Genomic DNA, 23,810 nt, shown 5'->3' with positions numbered 1-23,810 from the left:
TCCTGCTGTTTACTTTCAAGGGAGACGGGAGACCCCACGGAGTGAGTAAAGTTTCGAAAATTTTATGAAGAGTAATACACATTTATTTGTCGTCTACGAAAAACAGGCGAAGCCAGAGAATGCGTTTCTGCGCTCCTTATGGATGGTGTATACGCTGAAAGTACAATAAAAACCCTGGAATTACGGTTTGGACGACCTGAAATCATCATACAAATTATGTTATGACATTGGCATTGACAGTGATGGAAGTTTTTTCATAATGACATAATTTCTTTTTCTATAAAAATAAAAAACTGTGTGGTGACCACGAAGGCCATAAAACAACATGATTATCTAAGGAGTCCCGAACTTACTACAGTTATTTTATCAAAATTACCATGCAGTTTGATTACCCGATGGGCTGACTATGCTCACGAAAATAAAGAAAAAGGTTCGAATTTGACCCGACTTAAACAATAGGCCTGTGTCGTAAATTTCAAAAATGGCTTATTTCGATAGTTTAGTACCTGTATTACCCCAAAAAATAATATTTCATGATAAAACTTATATTTAAAGCACATATTTTAAGTTTGAATAAAATATTTTTAAACTGACGTAAAAACACAAGAAAGTGTCATGGCGTCGTGAAGGACGTCACATAGTGGCAAACAGGTATATCACATTAAGGCGAATGTTTGTTTTGTTTAAATTAAAATGGAAACTTCGTATTTTAAAAGCTGTATAGTGCCCCAGTGTATAAGTACAAGTATAAAAACTCCGACTAAATTATTCATACGTGTTCCGGTCAAGAAAAATATGCGAAAAAGTGGTTAAAACTGGCAAGGAGGACTGATGCTCATTGTTTATCAACGACATCGAGAATGTATTTTTGTGAAGATCATTTCGATGTAAGTATTATTTAATAAAGTAGTGACTACATATTCAACTAGTAAATCTTAAGAAGAACCAAAGCTTTTTGGTTTTAAATTACAATGCAATTGCATTTTGCATTGTATTGTGTTAAACAGTCTTCATATTTTTCCAGTTGCCAAACGATATGCTGAATTATACAGAGTACCATATTATGGGAACGGTATCTTATGTACGAATGAAACCAGGTTGTTTACCACGTAAATTTGAATGTCAAGAAGACAGAAGAAAACGAAGCTGCACCAGTGCAGAGCGGCCATACATGATAAAAAAACAGAGAATGTCTACAATAGCAGAGTGTCTTCAAGAAAGTTGTACACCTAGCACTTCCAATGAACTGCTAGAACGTTGTACACCAAGTACTCCCCTAGAGCAACAACCTCAAACAAGTTAATATATATAGCACTCTCAACTTGTCTAAACACGATAATAATAGCAAAAAAACGAAGTGGCTTGTGCTGTTGTATGGAAATCTTAACCAAACGTCAACAACAACAATGGCGCATATCACTATGTGACGTCATACGTTCTGATTGGCGTTCACGGCGGAGGGGCGCGTGGTGTATTTTTTTGATTTTGTATTTGTAAAAATAACAATAATCTTATTATTTTGTGAGGAATTATGCCGGTTTTCCTTGATTAAATATCACAATTTACGCCTAGAAACATTCATCCATTGATTTCATTGTTAGTTGACACAAGCCTATTATCGGAATTTTTGGAAGTTGAAGCGGAGAAGATTTCGAATGTCGGCGTATCGTTATTACAACCAACACTGTTATTGCTTGTTTATTAGCAGAAGAGGAAGAACAAGAAAATATGTCTAGAAAAAGTCGAGGTGCGTCCACTAATCGGCATTCCGTATGACATCATCGGTACGCATCGTATGTAGGCATTGCCGATGAGCGGTCTGTCTGTTGCGGATCAGTGGCCACTGTTGTATGATTTTTTATACAAACATTAAATAAAGAACGTATGAAAGTTTTCTCATCTTCTATAATAATATAAATAGATTTCTGTTATCGATATAAAAACATAAATAAAATACAAATATTTCAGAGTAAGAGTATTTGCCCTTTCTATATATAAATAATGGTACGGAACCCAATTGAGTGCGAGCCCGACACACATTAATGCCTCACACTAGTAGTAGATAGTATTTTAGTCGAGTAGCAAATATTTAGTAGTCTCATTTCCCAAATAGAAGCGGCAGAGAGCTAGTGTTCGTCTTTTTGTATGTCTGTGTGTCTCACACGTTAAAAGCGCCATTTTGAATGCTTTTTACTTATATACACAAATATTGTGCGTAACGAGTAACAATTTAGTCTTATTTCGTCGTTTAAATCGATTCAGTCTTTCAAATGTTATTACAATTTTTGTAAAGAAGAAGAAATTAACACCATTCTGTGTCAAATGTTAAATGACACTAATATACGTTTTAATATTACTTTTTTTCAGTCTACGAACCAACGGAATGTTTTAACATTTATCACATTAATTGAATTTAAATTATATTCCAATAAAGTACACACTTACTAAAGCAGTCGCCACAGTTGCAACTACTATCAATTTTGGAGGCACAAAGTTTCATCACTATGGCTCCATACATTTTAAACCATATTGAGAACTTTATAAATGAGTTTAGATCATTACAAATAGTGAGAAACATTCAATACCCTTACTATAAGTTTGCTTTACGTTTAAACTTATCGAAACGAGAGGTCGTTCGGCGCTCTGATAGGCCAGCTCGAATAAACCAACCAATCAGAGCGCCGAACGCGCTTTCGTTTCGATTACTTTAAACGTAAAGCAAACTCGTACAAAGGTACAAATCACTACTTCTCTTTATCAACCTCTTAAAAGGGAGAGTTACTACATAAAAATAGTACTTTGTGTTTAGTTCAAGTTTTTAAACAAACAACATTGACAATTTGACAATGCTAACTCATTGAAATTTCAGTCGGGCATTCTTCTAAACAATCGTTTTCTATCTAAATACTGTAACATGTATTTTATCGTTTTACTAGCACTAGGATAATTTCATAGTCATTTATATTCTATTTGATGATTGGTGATGAATTCTGTAACTCATTAGCAAATAGCAACAAGTCTTAAAATTGTAGTCAAGTCAAGAACTTTATGTTAAGATATTTTCAAGTCGAACAAGACAACTTTGAAGATTTTGAAACCGTGGTTGATGACTTGATTTTTGAGATTTTTGGGTAGATGGACGATATTAAATGATTACTTAGAACTATTCGGTGCTATCATAGAAGTTTCTGTCAACTTATGTTGCTTCGGTAGGAAAATGTAAGCATTTGAACCATTTACAGAACTCACATCTGCCATACCTAACCTCGAAGTCTCTTTAAGTAAACCTGCAAAGTCTCGATAATTTTGAGAATTCTCAAACATTTTTATATCAATCTTTAGACTACGCTTCTTCTTTTTCAAAGTTTTCGTATGCCAGACTAGTATTTTTGAGCAATTGTCGGCGAGAGGTTCGATTTCGTCGAATTTTAAACCTAGGCTTACTAGGAACCTGTCTTCTTCTAGTCCGGTCTTGTACGGCATGTAAGCGGTGTCCTTGAGAAACTTAATGTTGATGGCGAAGCCTGCCATGTCCACGGGGAACGTTCTGGACCCAACCCACGAGTCGAAGAAGGCCACCACCTGGAATTGCAAATTGTAGAGTTAATAATAAAAAACAATGCGTCATACGGTAACAAACATTGAAATTACGCGTTGCGTGAGTTTCGTCGGTCCCGCGGGAGTTAGAGCGAGTGTAGTAGGTACGTGGGGTACGTGCCCATCCCAACGTACCAAAACCAAACGCACACAGCACGTAGCAAATTCCTGAAAAACTTGTGTTTATCCATGCGCCAAAGAATCCCTTCGGATATTATAAGATGTGACGTTATATTAAGTTGGTAACTGCATACATTCAGATCAATAGCATTATGTATATGGTAACAAAATGTTTGCCTTTTTGCCGGATCGATAATATGATTGATTTATCAGATGAGAAGGTTTACACTTCCCTCGATTTTTACACTTCTCAGTACAGTACAGTTGTTTTACATTTTGCAGAAGGATCACCTGTTGGTAAGCCATCGCCGTCGCCCATGGACACCCTAAACACTGGGTTAGGAATTTAAGGGTTGTTGGGGAATCGGGTATTGGGAAGGGCAGTAATTAGGCTTTCAGTAACCTCACATACACAACGTAACACGACACGTTGTTTCACGTCGGTTTTCTGTGAAGCCGTGGTATTACTCCGGTCGAGCCGGTCAATTCGTGCCGAAGCATGGCTCTCGCACACTAAAAACTTCTGTTACAATAATAGACTAAAATAAGTAAACATTCGTACATACTCATACATTTTCACATTTATAATATTATTAGCATTTCTATTTACCTTTCCATCTGTGACGACCGGGCTGGAGACTCCATAATCTCCGATCAGGCCCACAGGGAACATTGAAACTTTCTTCGTGTTCCTGATCTCATCGAAGAGCTGCAGGTCCACCGTGTTGTCATCATCTCCGAAGTACAGAACTCCTTCATGGACATTGTCTCTGAGCCAGGCTAAAGCTGCACGGCGGTTTGCCACGCCTCGAGGAAAATTAGTGATTTGGTACTTGAATGGTTTAGGGCTTGATATGTGCGTGTATGGCAGTCCCGATCGTCTGGAATGAGTTGTTTTACAATTAAACAAGTAAAGTAGTAAAGAGTCAAAAACTATACCCACTATTACCTACTAATAGATTAAGATCCCTAAGGCAAGAGATCTAACTTATTTTCATCATCATCAGAAGATAAGTTTTTGGTGAAACTCCTATAACCATCCTATATCAAAAATCAGAAGGGGTTAACAGAGGTGTACCTGCCCATTACAGCATGTAATGCGGCTATACAATGTAGACCCACTTTTCATCATTTCATGTGTTATAAGTTTCATGTAATGGGGGTAGCCTATTGCCATATATGTACTGGGCACAATTCGAGACTCAGTGCTTCTACTGCGAAATTTTCGAAAAACCGAAAAAAACCCAGTAGTTAATACTTTGCTACACCCGGGACTCTAACCCAAAATCCCTTGCTCGGCAGTCGCACTTGCGACCACTCGACCAACGAGACAGAGAATTACTATAACTTTAATCATAAACGGGTATAAAAGGAGATGTTACAACATAGGAAATCGACCCGCATTGTTACTGCCTTTACTAACAATACAAAATATAGTAGTGAATCGTTTTTCTTATAACCTTGTTGATTCATTGCTGTCAAGGTTTTAACTCCAATTTGTATCATGAACAATTTACCTACTACAATGTCCGTAGCTACATAATACCTATACCTAATAGCTATATAGATATAATATATAGTTACCTACATACGCACTTATTATGGGAGCGTAGGTATTCTATGGCAAAATTGAACATAATGGTATAGATCATTTAGGTGATCACTTTACTTTGTATAGATACCTTATCATCATTATATATTATAAAACAAAGTCCCCCGCTGCGTCTGCCTCTGTTTGCGAAAAACTCGCAGAGTACTACTGGTCCGATTTTCATACAGTTTTCCATAACAGGGAGAGTGATCTATGAGAAAGGTTTTAGTGTAATAATAAGTATAGGTTTTGTGCAAAGTAACGATAGAAAACGACATGTATGATATTGTTGTCGAAAAAAACAATAAACCAAAACCTTTTGAGTTATAATAAAACAATGTACGGTGGGGTTGTAACTCTTTAACAGATCTAGGTACAAAAAAGTATGCGGTGGTACATTTTTTTTAACGTTGATAGGTAAGTCTGCGTTTGCCACTAACCCGCTTACTGCCAGGACGACATGGTACATGTCTATTCCCCATGAGTAACTCCATAATAACAGGTTTTATTTGTTTTTACACATTATAATTAAATGAACGGATAACGAACCTATTTTGAACAATACAGTATTAATCCTTATTAAATTAAATTCTTAACATACGTTATACGTGTTGATATAGACTTAAAACCAAACAATTACCGTGCGAGCAATTAAATATCGATAAAGTATAACTACTTAACTGGCGAGGTTGTCGCTCAGTAAACACTAAACCTATTCAAGTATATCTCATTACAACGATAGTATTAGACCGGAGAAAGGACGTATGATAGTTTTTATACCGAAAATCTCAAGGGCACGGGAACTATACATTAAAACTCCGGGATCCTGTAATTTTTAAACCGTTGGACCTGTTTGAATGAAATTCGGTACAACGATAGTTTTGAGACTTGGGACGACGTATGATTACTTTTTCCCGGAAATCTCACGGGAACCGGAACTATGCGTTAAAGGCTCTTGACTTTCTATCTCTTAAACCACTGAACGTATTTGAGTGAATTTCGGTACAACGACAGTTTGAAACTGAGCAAAAGTCGGAAATCCCACGAGGACGGAAACTATGCATTAAAATCCCGGTACTCTTGACTCTTTATCATTTAAACCATTGTAACTATTTAATGGAACAACACTAATTAAAAGACTTACATTCTGGCAGAACTCATTATTCTACGCGGACGAAGTCGCAGGCAAAAAGCAAGTAGTTTATAATAGTGGCCTTGTCTTATATAAGCTAGAACCAATTTCCGTACGTTCAAGGGCTACGATCTTAAGCATTATTACATCACATCGAGGCATTAACCTCACCTGCTGCTTGCTTGCTTTTTTCCTAAAGAGACTAATTGTTTTCATTCTAGTTTGAAATACGAATAATTTCAGAATCAGCTCTATAGATATGGAAATGGTAAGGAGTTTATCTAATCCCCGAATCCTCAAATTCTTAACCCCCAAAAGGATGGCAACGCACTTCTTACGCCTCTGGTATTTCGGGAGTCCGTAGAAACTCGATTGCTTACCATTTATCCTATAAAAAAGCTATTCCGGAATGGTTTGGAAATAACATATCAATACCAGCTGTTGCCTATGGGTTCACATTACACGCGTAGTTAAAGGAAAAAAGTAACCTAAATTATTATCAACCCTCCTATTTCGTCCGGAGCTGCGAACGGCCTAGCGGGTTACCTGGGCTTCAGCTCAAAGCAGGAGTACAAACGGGGTGGGTTTTAGTCAGTAAAAATCTGATACTCTCTCTCGCCTCACTAAAGGCAAAGTCATTGGATAATTATCCCCCTCAAAAAAAATATATCCTATTTCAAGAGACGAAAATTGATACCATAAACATAATTTCGCATTTATTTACTTACCAAATTCTGCCCGCGATTGCACTCACGGCCCAGAGATAATAAGATGTATCTACCTAATCTACCTTAAGTGTAAACTCACATTAAATCTAACCAATGTCTGTTTTAAATTTCGCTCAGATCAGATTAGTAGACTTAGCTTGAAAGAGCAACAATATATCTGCATACACTTTCGCTATTGTAATATAAGTAGGAAGTGGCATAGCAATACGCACTATGAATAAAGTAGTTATGTGTCATACTAACCTTAGTATGTCATATACGACATCGGAGCAAATTGGTTGATCATCGGCCACGATCCAATGTAATCGCGGGACATGCATCAACGTGTGGGCAAGCCTAGTCAGTTCTGGTGCCTGCTCCGGCCGAGGGTACGTGGGTGTCACAAAATATATCATCTTCAAATCCGATGTTTTGTTCACATAACTCCTCTGGTCCTTGAAGTTGACGCGGCACAGCTTATTCTTCACATTCAGTGGAATTTCTTTCATCATCCCTGAACTGTAAAGTTAAAATAAATGTAATATTAAGTGTTCTATTTCAGGACTAGCTTTCCACCCATTTTGAGGTAAAGGAAAATGCAGCCTTCATCGTTCCCGCGCTTCCCGCGTCATGGCCAGGTTAAAAATCATAACACAAGAAGCTTGGGGAGAGCATGTCGAGAGTATGACCATATTCTATGTATATTTAGATACTAAACCCAATGAATATACATATTTAGACAATGATTACAAAGTAATGAAAACAGCTTCCAAAACAACGTAGTGTTTTTAATCAACACTTCGGCCACGAAAGTCTTTTGAAGGTATCGCGATACAAAATGGCCTATTTGTTAAAAAGTGAGCATTCCAATGATGATAGTTCATTTTCAATATAGTTTAATAGTTCTTTTGTCCTAATTAGATACAGGTTAGTAAGGTACAGAAAATAGCATTTATTTTCCTTTTTAGCTATGCAAGAAACCATATGAGTGTAGATTCCATTGGCGACAATGTTACTCACGTCGTGAATGATTTATGTATGAACGCAGAATCAGAAGATTATCATGAAAATATAAATGTGTACCCACACGAATATGAAAACATACACAATTTCAATAGTAACTTTTAGTCTCCTACATCAAAAAGAGTAATAAATAAAATACACAGACATGGGAGAAGCCTTACTAAGGTTAGCATGTAATGTAGTGCCAAAGACTTTATTAATAAACTAGGTATAATATATGTTAGAATACCCCACGAATTTTATTTCACCTTACAATATGTTCTATCTAACTATGCATATTTGTATTTCTTTTTTTACAACCTTCTCCGTACAAAAATGGAATTAGCGAAATCGGTATAGCTGTTCTACATATTTAGCGATTCATTATTATATCATAGACGCTACTCTATCTGCGGAATGCTAAGTTCGCCCGCGGCTTCGCACTTAGGGGTAGGGGGCAAAAAACATCGTCCTGATATTTTTAGTAGTAACAAATAGTCCACATGCCAATTGTTAGCATTCTATCGGGAAAATAGCGGAATGTTCCATACAACCTTCTAACCCACGTGTTAGAAACGTGGGAGGAGGGGGCGTTAGGAAGATACAAAGCCTTTAAAAATCATATCATCAACTCGCCCCTTTGCGACAAACAAACAAACACACTTTCTTATTTATAATATTAGTATGGACAGTATGGATTAATGAAAGATTAGGAAATTATTGTAACTAAATACTCGTGTTGTTTTCATTGAAACCCCTAATACATAGATGGAAAGTACATTACTGATGATGTTTCATGCTAGTTTGAAAATAATAATGTATAATTCTAGGTCTCACTGTTTTAAAGCAGGTGCTTGTTTTTGCTGCGTCGTTTTATTGGAGAAAACAGCCACCCTGTAGAAATTAAGGTGGTACTAGGGATAAGAATACAGGTTTCAATTTTCAATCAATCAAAACATGTTATTTATATTCATAAAATAACATGTTATAACAGTTACGCCGTAATATCAAATATGTAAACTATTTTCAATTTATCAAATAGGACAAAATATTAACACAATACAAAACCTACTAACAAAACTTCTATTCAACGGTAAAGGTATTTATAGACAAAATTACCCCATTGTCCATGTAACAACACAACATTGGCTATTAAAAATACAAGCAAACAATAGACCATAGGCTCGATAAACATTTAAGTACATTTTCAATCAAATAAAATTTAATAATAGCTATGCCATTTGCTATTCTTCTTTTTATAAATTACATAGATACCGTTTTTAGTTTTCCGTTTTTCAACCAGTGTTGGTTCACAATAGTTGATAATAAAATAGGTATTTTTTCCTAACATAGGTAAAATATAATATTAAATTCCATTCTCACAATTGGAAAAATTTTAGACAATAAATATGCAAAATTATTAAGTATTTTTACAACTATTACAAGTTAGGTAAAATCACAACACTTATAAACAGCCAATAAGTGGGCACTGCTGATCAACGGGCTCTTCACACACGGAAAGTTTGAGTATTAATCACCACACTTGCTCGTGTGAGTTGGCGATTTCTTTATAATTCGAAATTATATGCCCAGGTTGCCGCACGATGTTTTCCTTCACCGTTTATCAGTAGTCAGTAAATAATCTTAGAAATTACGTATTACCTTCAAAACAATGGTACTTGCCGTTGGTAAGTTTTGACCCTGCACCCTCGTGCATGAGAAGCGGGCGTGTTAAAACTCCAGGCAACCACCAAAATAAAATTATTGAAGCAGAATCATTAATGCTCAATCTGCTCTCCATTCTGATTTATATTCTATGACTTATGTTATTTATATCAACTAGTCATACTAAAATTAAATAAAACAATCATAACTAATATATAGAATATCCTATATACTGAGGATAAAACTAAATTGAGTTTAGTAAATCAGCATCAATAACACAAATAAATTTTAGAACAAAAATAAACTTGCAACAATGTTCATGAAAACAATAGTAATTGGTGCTTATGACATCAGTAAAGTAATCAGTGTTGTGGCCAGGGATTGTATTAGTGTTCTTTAAATATTAAAAACAAAAGCTGTTCCTGTTTTGAACATAAAAATGTAAATATGTTATATTAAGTATCTACTTTTGCTGCTGCAAACTAAAATCTATTAAAGGCTTCAGAATCTTCCGCTAGCATTGGTTACTTTTGCCTTAAGAGTCTTCAAAACAATATGCGTCGTGATAAGGTCATAATTCGATCATTCAGGAGTACCTCGAAAGAATTGTCAATTTAGAAAGTTCAGCTCAGTGTTTGTTTAAACACATACATACATATATAACCTCACGCTTGTCTCCCATGGGAGGCAGAGACAATGGAACACCAATTGCTATGTATCACCTATAGCAGTTATTTCTGATTAGACTCAATATGGAGGACTACCAAATGATACCTGCCAACTATTGTAACATGCATAGGCTAAGAAAGGACAATTGTATTTGTATCCTACTATCTTGTGTTTGGTATTTAGCAAAGGTTCTGACTATCATTGATGGGGTGGAAAGGTGCTCGAGAGGTGACCACAGACCACAAGAAGACATGGATTAAGATAGAAGATTTATGGAGGGCATACATAGTAAAAGACTTTGTGCTAACTGCAGTAATGCAGAGTTCAAAAAGAAATAAAAAAGTGTTTTTTTTGTTTGATATTAAGATAAATTCTGTTTGTCATTTATACTGAATTATTTAGTTTTTTGTAATATTAATGCTCAAATGGACAGTAGAGATCCATTTTAGTACTGATAGATTCTATTTAGTTCTGGAGCATGTGAGTGACGTACTACAAGCTACAAATAAACCATAATTCAGGAATTTTCATAACTATTACATATATAATTTTAGCAAGTTTAGCAGACAATATTTTTACGGAATATCGACATTTTATAATACCATTTAATAAAGGAAGTACATTGATTATTTAAAAGTGGCATACCAATGCATATTGCCTATAGTCAAGAATATCCATTGCTGTAATATTTAACTGAATAATTATGATGTATAAAAAGAATTGATAATTTTATTACTCAATACGCACAAAGAAAGGTATACTTGTAAGCTACATTGCAATGATCACTCATATCAAAAATGCAGCATTAAATAGGTTTGATTTTTATGCTCTTACTAGTTTCTCACACAGCCTTTCACCAGCTCTGCTTGGCTCCTAATTATTGTAGCGTTTTATAGCCTATAGTAGTGGTTCCCAAAGTTAACGGGACTTAGGACCCACCTTCAAGTAATTAAACCACCAATTAACCAGTTACCAATGTGAAAAATCAAATAATAAACAGTTAGTTACTGCATCTTCTACAGACAAACCCACAAACAGCCCACTAAAATTTGCTTGCAATCCACTAAATGGGCCATAGTTTGTATGTTTTCGTCCCATAGTTTGGGAGGCCTAGCCAATACTCTATCCAACATATATTTTCTTATTGAACCTGTAGTTATACCTCTATAGTTTTATATATTAGAATATAGATATAGATTTAGAAAAGACCTAGTCCTAACTCAATTAGCTACAACATTTCACAGCTGGCACATAGTTATCTAGTACAGACATTATTAGACTAGGGAATAATAAGATTCTATTCTTTCTAGAATTAGGCAGTTTCCTAAGGCAAGGTTATTATACAAAAACATTATTACTAGCCAGTGAGCCATCACTAGTTTGTAATAATGTTTTAATGTTTTGTGCAAAAAATACAGGAAGATAATAGCATTAAAAGAGATCAAAATTATTTTATTTTTTTGATGATTTCACAATTTGCATGTGATTGTGACCTTCCATTAGATACTGTAAAAAGTATAAGTCATAATAAAGGGTTTTCTCAGATAATAAAATTAGTTCTCCGTTTGGTGATTAATTCTAGTTTATTAATTTATGCGAATCTGCAGGTGGTGGAAATGAGCCGCGAATACTATAATTTTTTTACATATAGGTAAGTTATGCAAGAAAATAAAAAATAACAAAATATTACCTGACAAGTTCCATGTTCGCCCAGAAGAATACAAAAACTATAGTACTTATAATAATTGCCATCACAAATGATTTTTTAAACACTTTATAAGATGCCATGACTATAAAAACGATTGTTATAGTTATTATCAGTCGTTAAAAATAAAGTTAAAAAAATACTGCACGACCCTTCTCGTGCATCTTGCTTGACAATCAAGACAACTTGACTTGACAACTGACAACTGACAACTACAACTTAGAAGTTTGAAGTTTGTAAAATTGACAATCAAACGCAACTGACATTTGACATTGACAGACACATTTTTTAAATAGCAAGAAAATTCTATTTTTATCTGGCAATATTAAAATTTTGACACTGACAGTGACAACGATTTGACAATGACAGTTGACAATGACAACGACAGATACAATGTTATTCTTGTCATACTGACTGACGTTAATGTTACCAACATCGAAAATGTTATTGATCGTGTAATCCTGTAATGTTGCCGCTTTATGCGATGTGCTATTTATAGAATGAGAAATAATAGAGAGCTGATGTTCTCAGAAATATGTACCGATACCGCTTCGGCAGTTCTGTAAGTGCATAAAAATTATTAATAAAAACTTAAAATTGTAATTATTTGTCCAATCACTAGCATATTTTACCTAGAAGATTCATGACAAATCAATGATCATTGTTAATCAGTTCACAGTTATGGCAGTAGTCGTTAAGTTAAAGTTATTGTGAACGAAAATGCCCAATAACATCTCGTTAGTCGTTTGGTCGCAAACTCAGTTTGCTAGGAAATGGTTTTACGTTCAATGTTAAGATTGAGAAAATGAGACTTTCGGTTTTTGAAAATTCTATTCATATTTACGGCAAAAGGCTGCCATGATATTTATAATAAGACTAGAAGTTACATCATGTTTTGTGAGTACATTATCGTCATTATAATCAGCTACAAAACGTCCACTACTAACTGTTCCCTCTACTTCCCTTTCTCTTAGTCTTCCTTTGTAGGGCCACTTTTACCTTAACCTTTATGTTTTAAAAGGAGTAAAAATATGTAATTTTTACCTACAATCTTTCATGTTATAAAATACTTTGTACTAGTAAATTGTAACATAATTTCTATATAAATATAAGTAAAATAACATAAAACATTAATCAAAGTGTTAGTAGGTGGGTAGGTAGATATGAAGTATTTTAACTTTGAAAATTTAACAAATAGGAGCCGACAATTCGTGTTCGTGAGCACTAGAACGTAAAAGCCTTGTGAGGTCCAAGTTTTTGACAATATTATATTGTAAGCGGACTTACTACTTGAACTTTTCTCATGCGGGAAATGCATTTTGATTGTTAGAGCTTTTGTGTACTTAAATACAAACATGGATATTATAAGGGATAAAATAAAATTATTTTTCAAGTATATATCTCGTTTTTATTCTGTATCGATCGTATATAGGCAGTTCGGGAGTGAATTGAAGAAGCGCTAGATATTTTATTTACAACGTTGAGATTTTAATTGCGTAGGTCGGTGGTAGGGCCGTGCGGCCATGAACTTACTAAGAATCGATATCAATGCATTTGCGTCGTACTGGACTTTTTATTTTTGTATTATTACATCGTAGGCCGAATGCACACTGTAAGCAAAAAAATATGCGTTTTATGCTTAAAATGTCTTGAGAACTAACACGTTTATAAAAAAGTTTGTGAAAAGGGTAAAGAGATAATTATACTTAAATTTATATTATAGTTTATCATCACCTTAGCGTTTTAGAAAGTTAGTTATTGTGCTGGTTTATTAAAAAAATTGCTTCTTCCTATCATAAGTGTACTATCGAGAGTGCCGGGCAAATGCGCTGTTATTTCATGCACACATTATAATATAAGTGGGTGTGAAGAAATTGAGGAGCATTTTAAGCTTGTTTTTATAACTTTTCTAACATTTTTATTGTTCGTCGTGAATTTTTATAAGACATTTTTAATTGATGATATTTTAATACACGTGTTGTTTTTATTCTTTGAGTCTTATAGGGTGGCAACAATGATACACAAAATTAATTAGACATTTTTTTTTCTATCGACTATAACAACCATGATGAACAAAATTAAAATATATGATTTTCTTTACAAAATATACGAATAGTGAATTTTATTAAAAAATAAATAAAAACAAAATGTGAAATATTTTAGTGATTAGTAAAAGTTTTTTTCAAAACCACATCTTCAACTAAGTTTTGATAAATTATTAAATATTTTTTAATGTTAGCTTTAATGGTAATTTGACATAAAATATAGGTTTATTTTAAAATAAATCATACATTTAAACTTTATGCAGATGTTTTTGGGATTAATATCGTTGGATCATTGCGCCGGATTTTTGGATATGGTGGTACCAATGTTCCAAGTTTACCCGAAATAATTGATTAATTTTCTTTCTTATGTTGGCTATGACGATTTCGTTGTCAACAACTTCAGTGTGGTGGTTCGATAGTGATTGCGCGTAGTGTTATTGTTTTGTGGAAAAAATTGTGAAACTTAACTAAATCCTACATCTTAAGTGAATAAAATCGATTTAGTTTTCGCCCTTCTTTATCCTTATTTATTTTCTCCGTGAAATATGCCAATCTCGAACGAGGTAAGTTAAATTTTAAGCTACATCAACATTATTGTGTAGGGCGGTATGATCGTGTGGCTAATGACAGCATTTCTTGTCTTATAGCTATTTTTATCAATAAAAATGACGATAAATCAATCACAAACAACGTAATTTAGTTATTCTCTGTCTATCGTAGCCGCCCATTTCGTTTTAGAGGACATTTTTGATAGTATCGAATATGCATCCTCCATATTTTACTGCTACGTGCATGGTACCAACTACATAATGTTAGTAGCTATAGAGGCTTTTTTTGCTTGTGAGCCCAATATTTTCTTATATTTCTTTGCATCGTAAGGAATTAAACAAGAATCGGATTACTTACGATAGCTAAAAGTCGGATGTCGTGATATTTTTTGAATTACATCATGGAAAAATTAAGAGTTAATTAATAACTTTATAATTGTTTGGGCGCTTAATTACTAAAGGTCTAAAAAGTATTTTGTATAAAGTAGGCCAATATACCACTCTGTTGTCATAGTATAAAGTTTGATAAGATTGACAATGGCTACAGGGATAGGCTCAAATGGCTGTGGGTATTGATTTTCTCGGGATCGATGTTTAAAATGTGATTGCGATATAAAAGTGTCGTTTTAGCTTTGCATACAGGCCCTGGATGGAACCTGACTGAATCAATCAATACAAACACCAATCTGAATTGGTTTGATTAAATGTAATTGGTTGGTACTGTACCCTTATAAAGACCTTATTGTTAACGAACTCTTATTTTAAAACAATACAAAGAGCATTTCATTCAGAATCAGATACATTAAAGTATATGTAATTTTGAGAAATTTCAGAAGTCCCATCCACAAAAGTTTGGTTCAGGTTATGGTCACTAGATGGCGCTGCTGGGGCCACACAAGGCATATTTCAGCTTTGTTGTGATTCCTTTGTGTGGAAATTAATTATCCTTGCAATAATACTCATATAATTAAAACTTTGAAATTGAAATACATGTATAAATTAATAAATTAGTAAATAAATCAAGACAAATCAGTAACTACACTTTTCACAAATGTTTTGGAACAGGAGTTCCTATAAGAGAGCTAGCTTGTACAATATTACAATTTGTTGTTGTACATAGCAGTTTTAACCTCATATAATATAATATAAAGAAAAAAGTTCCATAAATTAAATAAGTACTTATTACACAAAATTTAAATATCAGACATTTTTCTCATAGTTTCTTTTAAACTAATGAAATGTTTGGGTATAATCTCATAGAAAAATTACATATCTAATTTATTCTTTTAAATATACCAATCTATTTATTACAATAAAAAAAAAGTAACAAAACACTATTCATGCACTTACACCTCCTAACTTTGAATTTTCTAGCAAATCTAAAGATCTTCTAACTTTATCTCTCATAGGTATAAGAGGAAACTTAGAAAAGAGACCATTGAAAAACATGACTATGACAGTACATGTACCAAATAATAAAAATCTTTATACAAAAACAAAAATATGATGACAGGGTATAAAAATTGAATATTGATTTAATCCCTCAGCTAAGTAATGAAAAAATATTAAATGTATTTTTTTTTATTTTATTGTATAAGAAAACAGTACTTGCATAAAACAAATTAAGGTATAGGAGTATAAGTATAGGTCACTATTGAGTATAAAAAAAAAACATAAAAATGATGTCAGGAGATATTTTAAATCAATATATCGTCAAAAGTACTTGTTTCCGTAAGAAAATAAAAAACCTACTTGCTGCACACACTTACATATTAATTTTTAAAAAGTAAAGTTTTACTAATCATATTATTATCTAAAAAACTAACAATATAATGATTATTACTTTAGGAGTCTAGGCTAAGAAGCACATTTCTATGATGAGCTATCTATCTATATGTCGATTGGGTGAAGTCATGCTGAATGGGGAAGCAATTCACCCCAACATTCGTCGTTCAACATTGTATTGCAAACATACAAAAGATTTTAACATAAACATTAGCATATAATATTTATTTGATCTTATTTAAGTCAAATATATACATCTTACTTACATAATCTCACAGAGAAACCTTTACTATGGTATCAGTATCTCACACAATAGTTTTCAACACGAAAATATATTTCATTTGTTAGACAATACAATGTTCTAGGCAGTACGGAATACATTATACATAGGTATTATTGGTTGCCAGTAATCATTGCACAATGAAGACAATAGTCTGAAGTGCAGTCTCATTATTCCATTATTTACAATGTCCCCCTGCACTTGTGAGAGGACCCTGCCTTGACAGCTAGTTAGATCAATCATGACACTCAACATGGCTATATGTTTTACATCTCAGTATGTACGCTGTGTACCTACCTATAGTTATCATGTTGAAAATTAAACATGTTCAAGAAGAAAATTGTTAGATTACATCAATTTGTGATGTGACATGGTAATGTACTTGAATTGAAAGAAAATTACTCAATTCACATTGTTCAAATTTGATAATTTTCTTACTTTCATTATGTGCATGAGAGACTCGATTTTTTTCAAAGTTTAGACTATTTTAGTGATAATTAAATCAAACAACAAGTCATTAACAGTTTAGTATTACATCTAAATGCCTAATTGCAAAGCATTCTTAATTATTTTGAACATAGAAATATAACAATGCCACACAATGAAAAACATGCAAAAAAATCAAAATCATTGTGTAACTGTGTGACCTAGTTCCTTACTCCTAATACCTTGTACTACAATGATAGCAATAGTTTACTATTAAGTGTAAACTAGGTACTACTTCTTCTATCGTATACCTCTTATTATGAAATGTATTTCTCATGAAGTGTTACAAACTAAGTACGTAATCCTTATGTATGGGAGTTTGTAAACACAGAAACGCAATGAGAACGCTAGATAAGCCATACACAGACGGAAAATTGAGTATGTAGACAAGAAAATTGTTTCAGAATTTCGTGTTCGTCACTTTCCCCAGTACACAGTAATTAGTCGGGTATGATACGCGCTAGGTGTCATTCCGTCTATTTTTTTTAATGACAATGTCACTGTCACTGTCACCTGTCGTAAAACGCGACTTTTGAAACTTTTAATAGGTAGGTCATTGTACGACAAAATGCGCTAATTTTCTAAAATGACGAAAATTAAATAAAACCCAATAAATAATTGTGTTTTTACAACTTTATATTGTGTCTGTATGTCAATGTCAAACATTTAATGAACAATTAAAATGATAATGATAGATATATCTAATGATTAATTAACAAACATAAAATATACTACATGGAAGCTGTTGAAATTGTCAAGCTTACGGTCCAGTGGCAAACTAAACACCGAAAGAACACGATCCAGCGCGATTTCGCTCCGTTTTAACAACAAAACGAGCGAGAGCAACTAACGCTACAAGAGTAATACTATAACTAACGGGGCGGACGCGGGGGGATCGCAGGGCGCAACGGCAACGAGGTGGAGGGAGGGGGGTAGCTATTGATGTACCTGGATATTTCTGACGAGCTTCATAGTACATAATATTATTGTATCAACCGAAATCTTCTAACTATTTACTTCCTATTCCAATTTTTGTTTTGTTTTCCATTATGGATCTGTTACCTTGTTGGTCCCAATATATTCTAAAATAGAGGTTAAGGAACAAAAATTCACAAAGTTGAAATAGACCTTGAGCACACCGATGAAATATCTTAAAAATACTGACCTCTATCCTTGTTTCGGTGTTTCTTCTTAGAGTAGTAACGTAATACATAATTATGTAAGGACAAATAACGAAATCATCTTAATTTTTTCAATTAAGTACGGAAATAAATATTATTTCAAGTCATCACTAATATCAAGCCGAAACAGCTATCCGAACTTCATGTTAATTTAAATCATAGTTAAATGTAAATCCAAAAAATAGCTGTGACAATAATAGGTAGTACCTATCTAAATAAAAAAATATAAAACAATACCTACCCGTCCTACAATACGGTAAATAAAATACAATTTAAAACCTAATATTGGTTATTGTGACTAGACTAATATACAAAGTAGGACAGATTTACAAATATTTCAAGTAGTTAAACACAAAGTTTTCGTCACGGAGGAACGCGTTTACGACTAACCAAATGAATGCTTCTTACAAATTAATAATACCTGTAAAAGGTTAACGCACTGTAATCTTTACTTCTTACGGCGTATATTAATTTTTACCGTGTCACAATGACACTTTATGACCCTTTTACATGATGTATAAAAGATTAAGGGTTGTGATATTATCTGTGCAAGTGGAGCGGTTGATAATTGTCCTTTTCTCGATAATCTCGCAGCAGGTTTTCATAGAAACAAGCTTCATGAATTCCCATCAAATCATAAGGGCTACCTTTGTTACGGTAACACGTGGTTCCAGTGAATAACTGGTTCTGTTTCGTAATATAAGATCTTCGACGGGAATATTTTGTTTGTCCAACTTGCTTCACATGTTCGGGATCCCCTGCTTCGATGTTAGTGTAGCAGATGTCGTGCACTCAACATAATAAGCATTTGACCTTCATAGTAAATAGAGTGTGAGTCTGAGAGTCATAAGGTGCATTTTTGAAAGAGTATTTTGCTTTCCGCTCACAGATTGTTCAGTCAGGAATAACTAATAAAAGCTATGAGATGGAAACGCTTTCCACCTTTTTACACAAAATAAAATTATCTATCATAGATGTTCTCCAGTCTAGCTAAAATGCAATTTCCAGTGAAACGAAGCGTGTGATTTTATAGAGCTGCCGATATTTCTACGCAATAAAAGGACAGACAGCTCGATTCTTTCTAGTATCGACGACGTTACGACGTTTATTGGTTGGCGATAGCGAAATAAATCAGCTACAATGTTATTGACCTTTAGCGTCACGGAACTTAAAAGTGGGTTCACAATTTTCACATAACTACGCATTGCCAAACTGAATGAATGAATCGTTATAACTTTAGTTAGCTACTTTTATACCAATTTTGGTTATTTTAACACAGAAGAATATATGAAAATTTCAATATTTGAGAAAATAAATAAAATGCCGGAGTTATTATGCACTTAAACTAAATCTCGTAAAGTTACTCTTAAGCTAAGAGAAGAGAGATCGTAAAAACTGCACTCTGTTCTCTGAAATTTTTCCAATATGACGACGTGCGCGGCAATCTTGCAAAGTGACAAAAAAATTACCACCCATTTATAAACTTTCGGAAAATGTTGATTTCCATTAGATAACCAAATATATTCTAGATACATTTTAGTTTGTATCTTTATTAATTACATGTATCTGCTAGATATAAGAATGCCAAACATAGGAAAAAATAGAATCGTGTTTGATGTGAGATTGATATGATGAGCCGTGTGCCGCGAATCAATTGCTCGATAGACTTCAAATTAAAATCAATATTTTTTTATTACTCATCAAAGCAGTAGGTAATCAAGCAATAGTCGTATGTACTTATGTTTATTGACTTGCACAAAAAGAAGAGGGGAAGGAAGTACACGTAGTTATTTATATTACTACAAATTCATTTCTAAATATTAGACTTTGAAGAACAGTCGTAATATTAAAGGTTCGTAAACTCCAGTTTTGTAGTAGTAAATTGCAACGTACTGACGAGTACATAATCAATCTAGAATATTCTCATCTCTTTCTCTCTTATTTATATATTCACTGTCCGACAGAGATATAATTAGTTTTCAGAGTGCGCATGTCAATTGCCATTTACCGGGTAGCTGCATATTAAAGCTTAGAGCAACTACCGAGAATTGATAATTGCGAATCCTGAATGTGTTTTTACAACTTTTGGGTAAATTCAAACCAACACAACAAATTGATTTTAAATACAAATTCAGCAGTTGGTTGATTTGGAGCCATGTTTTGTAAAATAGGTTCACTATTTTGTCTCAATACGGATGATGACAGGGTATGAAAATTAAAAATCAATTTAATCTGTCAGTTAGGTAATGAAAAAATATTAGACATGTATTTTTTTATTTTGTCATATATTATAACTTTGTCATATAGTACTTAAATAAAACAAATCAAAGTTTAGGGGTGGGATTTGCTCTCGCAATTACGTCATTTCTACGTATAAAACATACCTGGAAGTGATGTCACGCGATGTTTCAAATCAATATATCTCGGAAAGTAGTTGTTCCCGTAATAAAAAAAAAAAAACATACGCGCCTAATATTTTGAAAGGATCGTCAAGACGGACATTATATTAAAAAATTGTCATTTACCCTTTTATTTAAATGAGGTTCATAAAAGTAATGTATTATTAGGCCTTGGGATAAAAACAACGTAACTTGTCTAAAACTTACTTGAAAAACTCATCATAACTGAAGACATTAATACTATCTCGACACAAATAAGACTTTTAAACCATCTTAAAAACTTGCATAGCCGAGTTCAGAGTTTAATTCACTTCTTAAATCCAGCAGTCTTCGGAAATCGCGCGAATTTCTATTTGACATTGACATAAATCCCATTCCTAAGTACCTATATTTGCTGTTATAAAATTGGATTTTGTTAGAGAAACTTTTGCTCCTTTAGTAACAGAAATAGTGCCTATGATTTTATAATCTGTCCACTTGCACTGTTATATGGAGATCTATGTTTATGTTTCTATTATAGTCTAATGTCTGTAGTATAGTCTTATGTCACTGCCGAATTATGTTCTCTTAAGAACATAATTCGGCAGTGGACATTAGACTATTTTAAGACAAATTGCCATAATCTCCATACTTGGCAAGTGATTAGAGCGATTTTTTTGAAATGACTTAGCCCCACTAGGATTTTCTCCTGTGGATGCGTATACCAACATGTAAGTTCGCATACACATGTTACCCAGAACAACAATTTATGGATCACATAAAAAACTGCACCGTGCGGGAATCAAACTCGCTACATGTAGCATGGTTGGCTGGACAGCCATCGCACCGACTGCACTGACTGGACAGCAGTCGCACTGTGCAATCTCACCCATGTTGCCAAAAATTTGGAGGATAGTGCAGTCCGTTATTCGGTGGCCTGTTGCAGTTTTAAAATGTGCAAGACTCTGAAATTGGTATTGAAACTAAATGTAGTTTCCGTTTCATTAAGGACGCCGTGATTATGACGTGGGTGTGGGGCGAGATTGAAAAGGAAGGCCGATTGAGGGGACGTCCATCATTCATTTACAGGCAGATGCTTCTAAATACATATACCTAAATATCATGTGTGTCATAATGTGATTACCGTTTTTCAAGACTGATTATAAAGATAACTGTGAGTCCAACTTTTAAAAAACTTCGTCGTACTTAGTTTAATACGCCATTAATTAATAAGCGCTAATCGAACACTTTTAACACTATAATTAGTAAAATAAAATTAGCCTGAAATCAAAAGATTTTTTAATAAGAAAAAAAATGATATATATGATTATAGGTTAATCAGATGAACAATATATGGGAGTGTATCTATAGATTAGTCCTAACATATCTCATTCGATAAATGGTCAATTTCTTATTCTTCCACAGGGTCGTTTGTGACGAACAAAATGAAAATAGCCTGAAAGGAACCTCTATTTTGTGCAGTCTCTAAAATTGTATAAAGTATCGGTCATGGTCAGTCTGGCTCGTCTGGGCGGTTTTAGTTTTACAAAATTGGAAATAAAAGGAAAAATAGAACTATTTTTGTGGCCCTGCATTTTTAAAGACATTTCGTTCAATAGGTTCTAGAGACTTTAAAGGCAGAAAATACTTGTCATATAATATTAGTATTACCTGATGATCAACTAACTACTTACCGTACTAATCACTTAAGTTTTTTTATAAGAAAATTAATAATTCATAACTAATTTTATTGCATTACAAGCGTCGTCTTATACGTTACGAGTAGTTCCTTCCGAAGATGTCGTACAATGAAGCCAACTGGTACTTAATAGGACTTGTAAATAGGTGCTAAACACGGTGGAAGGCTTGTAGGCCCGTTGTTTCTATGTTGCACAGTCACTTGTAGTTTGTGAGACAAGTTAAGGTCATATCACACATAAAGGCTCCTGCACGTCGTTTTTTGAACGGCTGTAAGTGCGCTGGCAGCGTGTGGCCTTTTTGTATTGGCCTTATTAAATATATTATACATCGTAAGATTTATTGTTCAAACTTAAATGACAAGATATTAAGTAGTTGGGAGCGTCACGTCACTATATCTGAATTTTGTCTTTACACCAACATACCAATTTGCGGCTTCAGGTTTGAAGACATATCTTTGTGATCGCATAAACTCGTCTTGGTAGTGTTGCTACCACTAAGTTATTATCAATATTTTTTCCTCACTTCCCATTACTTCAAATACTTTTAAGATTTCAGAATAATTAATATCAGTTATGAAACATGTCCTTTCAGAAATAAATAAGCTTAAGTACTACGTATTATGTTTAAAATCAAGAACGCCAAAGGTGTGGTCTTTTAAAATTGGCCCTTAAAGTAGGTCGGTTATGTTTTCGTATTCAAAAACTTAAAAAACAAGGTCATTAGTATCTTAGGACCGGTTACACTAGTTACTGTGATATCACCCATTACTTTCCAATACTATTTAACTAAGTACCTTATACCTAGTCTGTGCAACTTTGTGGAAATCTTTGTGAAGAAAAAGAAACATTTTATTCATTTTCCGTGTGATGCTGAATTATTTGTATCGAACTACGATTTCTTTGACTCTGATTATTGACAGTATGTTAATATTTATTAATACGTTACGGTCCACACGGCCCCAACGTGGATACTAGTAGATAAGTGGGAATAAAATTACATATTATTATGAATTTATACGAATTTGAGAACCACGTTGCGATTTACAAATCGAGTTCTGAATTTAAATGAGGATGGATGGAAATTGTAAAAAAAAATATAAAAACGTTATGTACCTCCAGGAACCGACCCATAATGTGCACAATCAAAGAAAAATGGATAGACTATGTGAGGAACTGAGGTGTGATGTGAAAAATAGGAAGTTTGTTATATATTGGGACG

The 23,810-nt window shown here is 33.7% G+C and overlaps 2 protein-coding genes across 4 annotated transcripts in view; one reads left to right on the top strand and one right to left on the bottom strand.

The window, feature by feature from the left end:
* Positions 1 to 1,887: 1,887 nt before the first annotated feature.
* On the bottom strand, positions 1,888 to 12,372 carry LOC118262708 (galactosylgalactosylxylosylprotein 3-beta-glucuronosyltransferase S). 2 transcript variants are annotated; one of them, XM_035574261.2, is made up of 5 exons: positions 12,174 to 12,372; positions 8,987 to 9,043; positions 7,412 to 7,666; positions 4,328 to 4,598; positions 1,888 to 3,582 (listed from the first exon to the last, which is right to left on the bottom strand). In XM_035574261.2, the coding sequence occupies exons 1-5, from the start codon at positions 12,269 to 12,271 to the stop codon at positions 3,154 to 3,156; spliced, it is 1,110 nt and encodes a 369-aa protein (XP_035430154.1). In that variant the 5' UTR covers positions 12,272 to 12,372; the 3' UTR covers positions 1,888 to 3,153. The 2 variants fall into 2 exon arrangements, with proteins under 2 accessions (XP_035430154.1, XP_035430162.1); XM_035574269.2 differs by lacking the exon at positions 8,987 to 9,043 and having other exon boundaries at positions 12,174 to 12,370.
* A 2,243-nt stretch (positions 12,373 to 14,615) lies between these two features.
* Positions 14,616 to 23,810, top strand: part of LOC118262687 (uncharacterized) — a 49,218-nt gene continuing 40,023 nt past the window's right edge. For both annotated transcript variants that reach the window (XM_035574241.2, XM_035574249.2), the window contains exon 1: positions 14,616 to 14,796. The gene's annotated coding sequence lies outside the window, so the exon portion shown is untranslated. The remainder of the gene's footprint in view (positions 14,797 to 23,810) is intronic.

The sequence above is a fragment of the Spodoptera frugiperda genome, chromosome 25 (genome assembly GCF_023101765.2).
Source record: "Spodoptera frugiperda isolate SF20-4 chromosome 25, AGI-APGP_CSIRO_Sfru_2.0, whole genome shotgun sequence".
NCBI lineage: Eukaryota > Metazoa > Arthropoda > Insecta > Lepidoptera > Noctuidae > Spodoptera > Spodoptera frugiperda.
Note: the sequence above shows the minus strand (reverse complement) of the source record. Positions and strands in the feature narration are given on the sequence as shown.

Bases quoted from the DNA above. Each gene is read 5' to 3' on its own strand.
- LOC118262708 (XM_035574261.2), bottom strand. From the start codon at position 12,271: ATGGCATCTTATAAAGTGTTTAAAAAATCATTTGTGATGGCAATTATT. The intron at 9,044-12,173 runs GTAATATTTTGT...TAATTTCTACAG, and splicing joins GCGAACATGGAACTTGTCAG to GGTGGCTGTTTTCTCCAATA. The intron at 7,667-8,986 runs GTGAGACCTAGA...TTAACTTTACAG, and splicing joins CAAGCACCTGCTTTAAAACA to TTCAGGGATGATGAAAGAAA.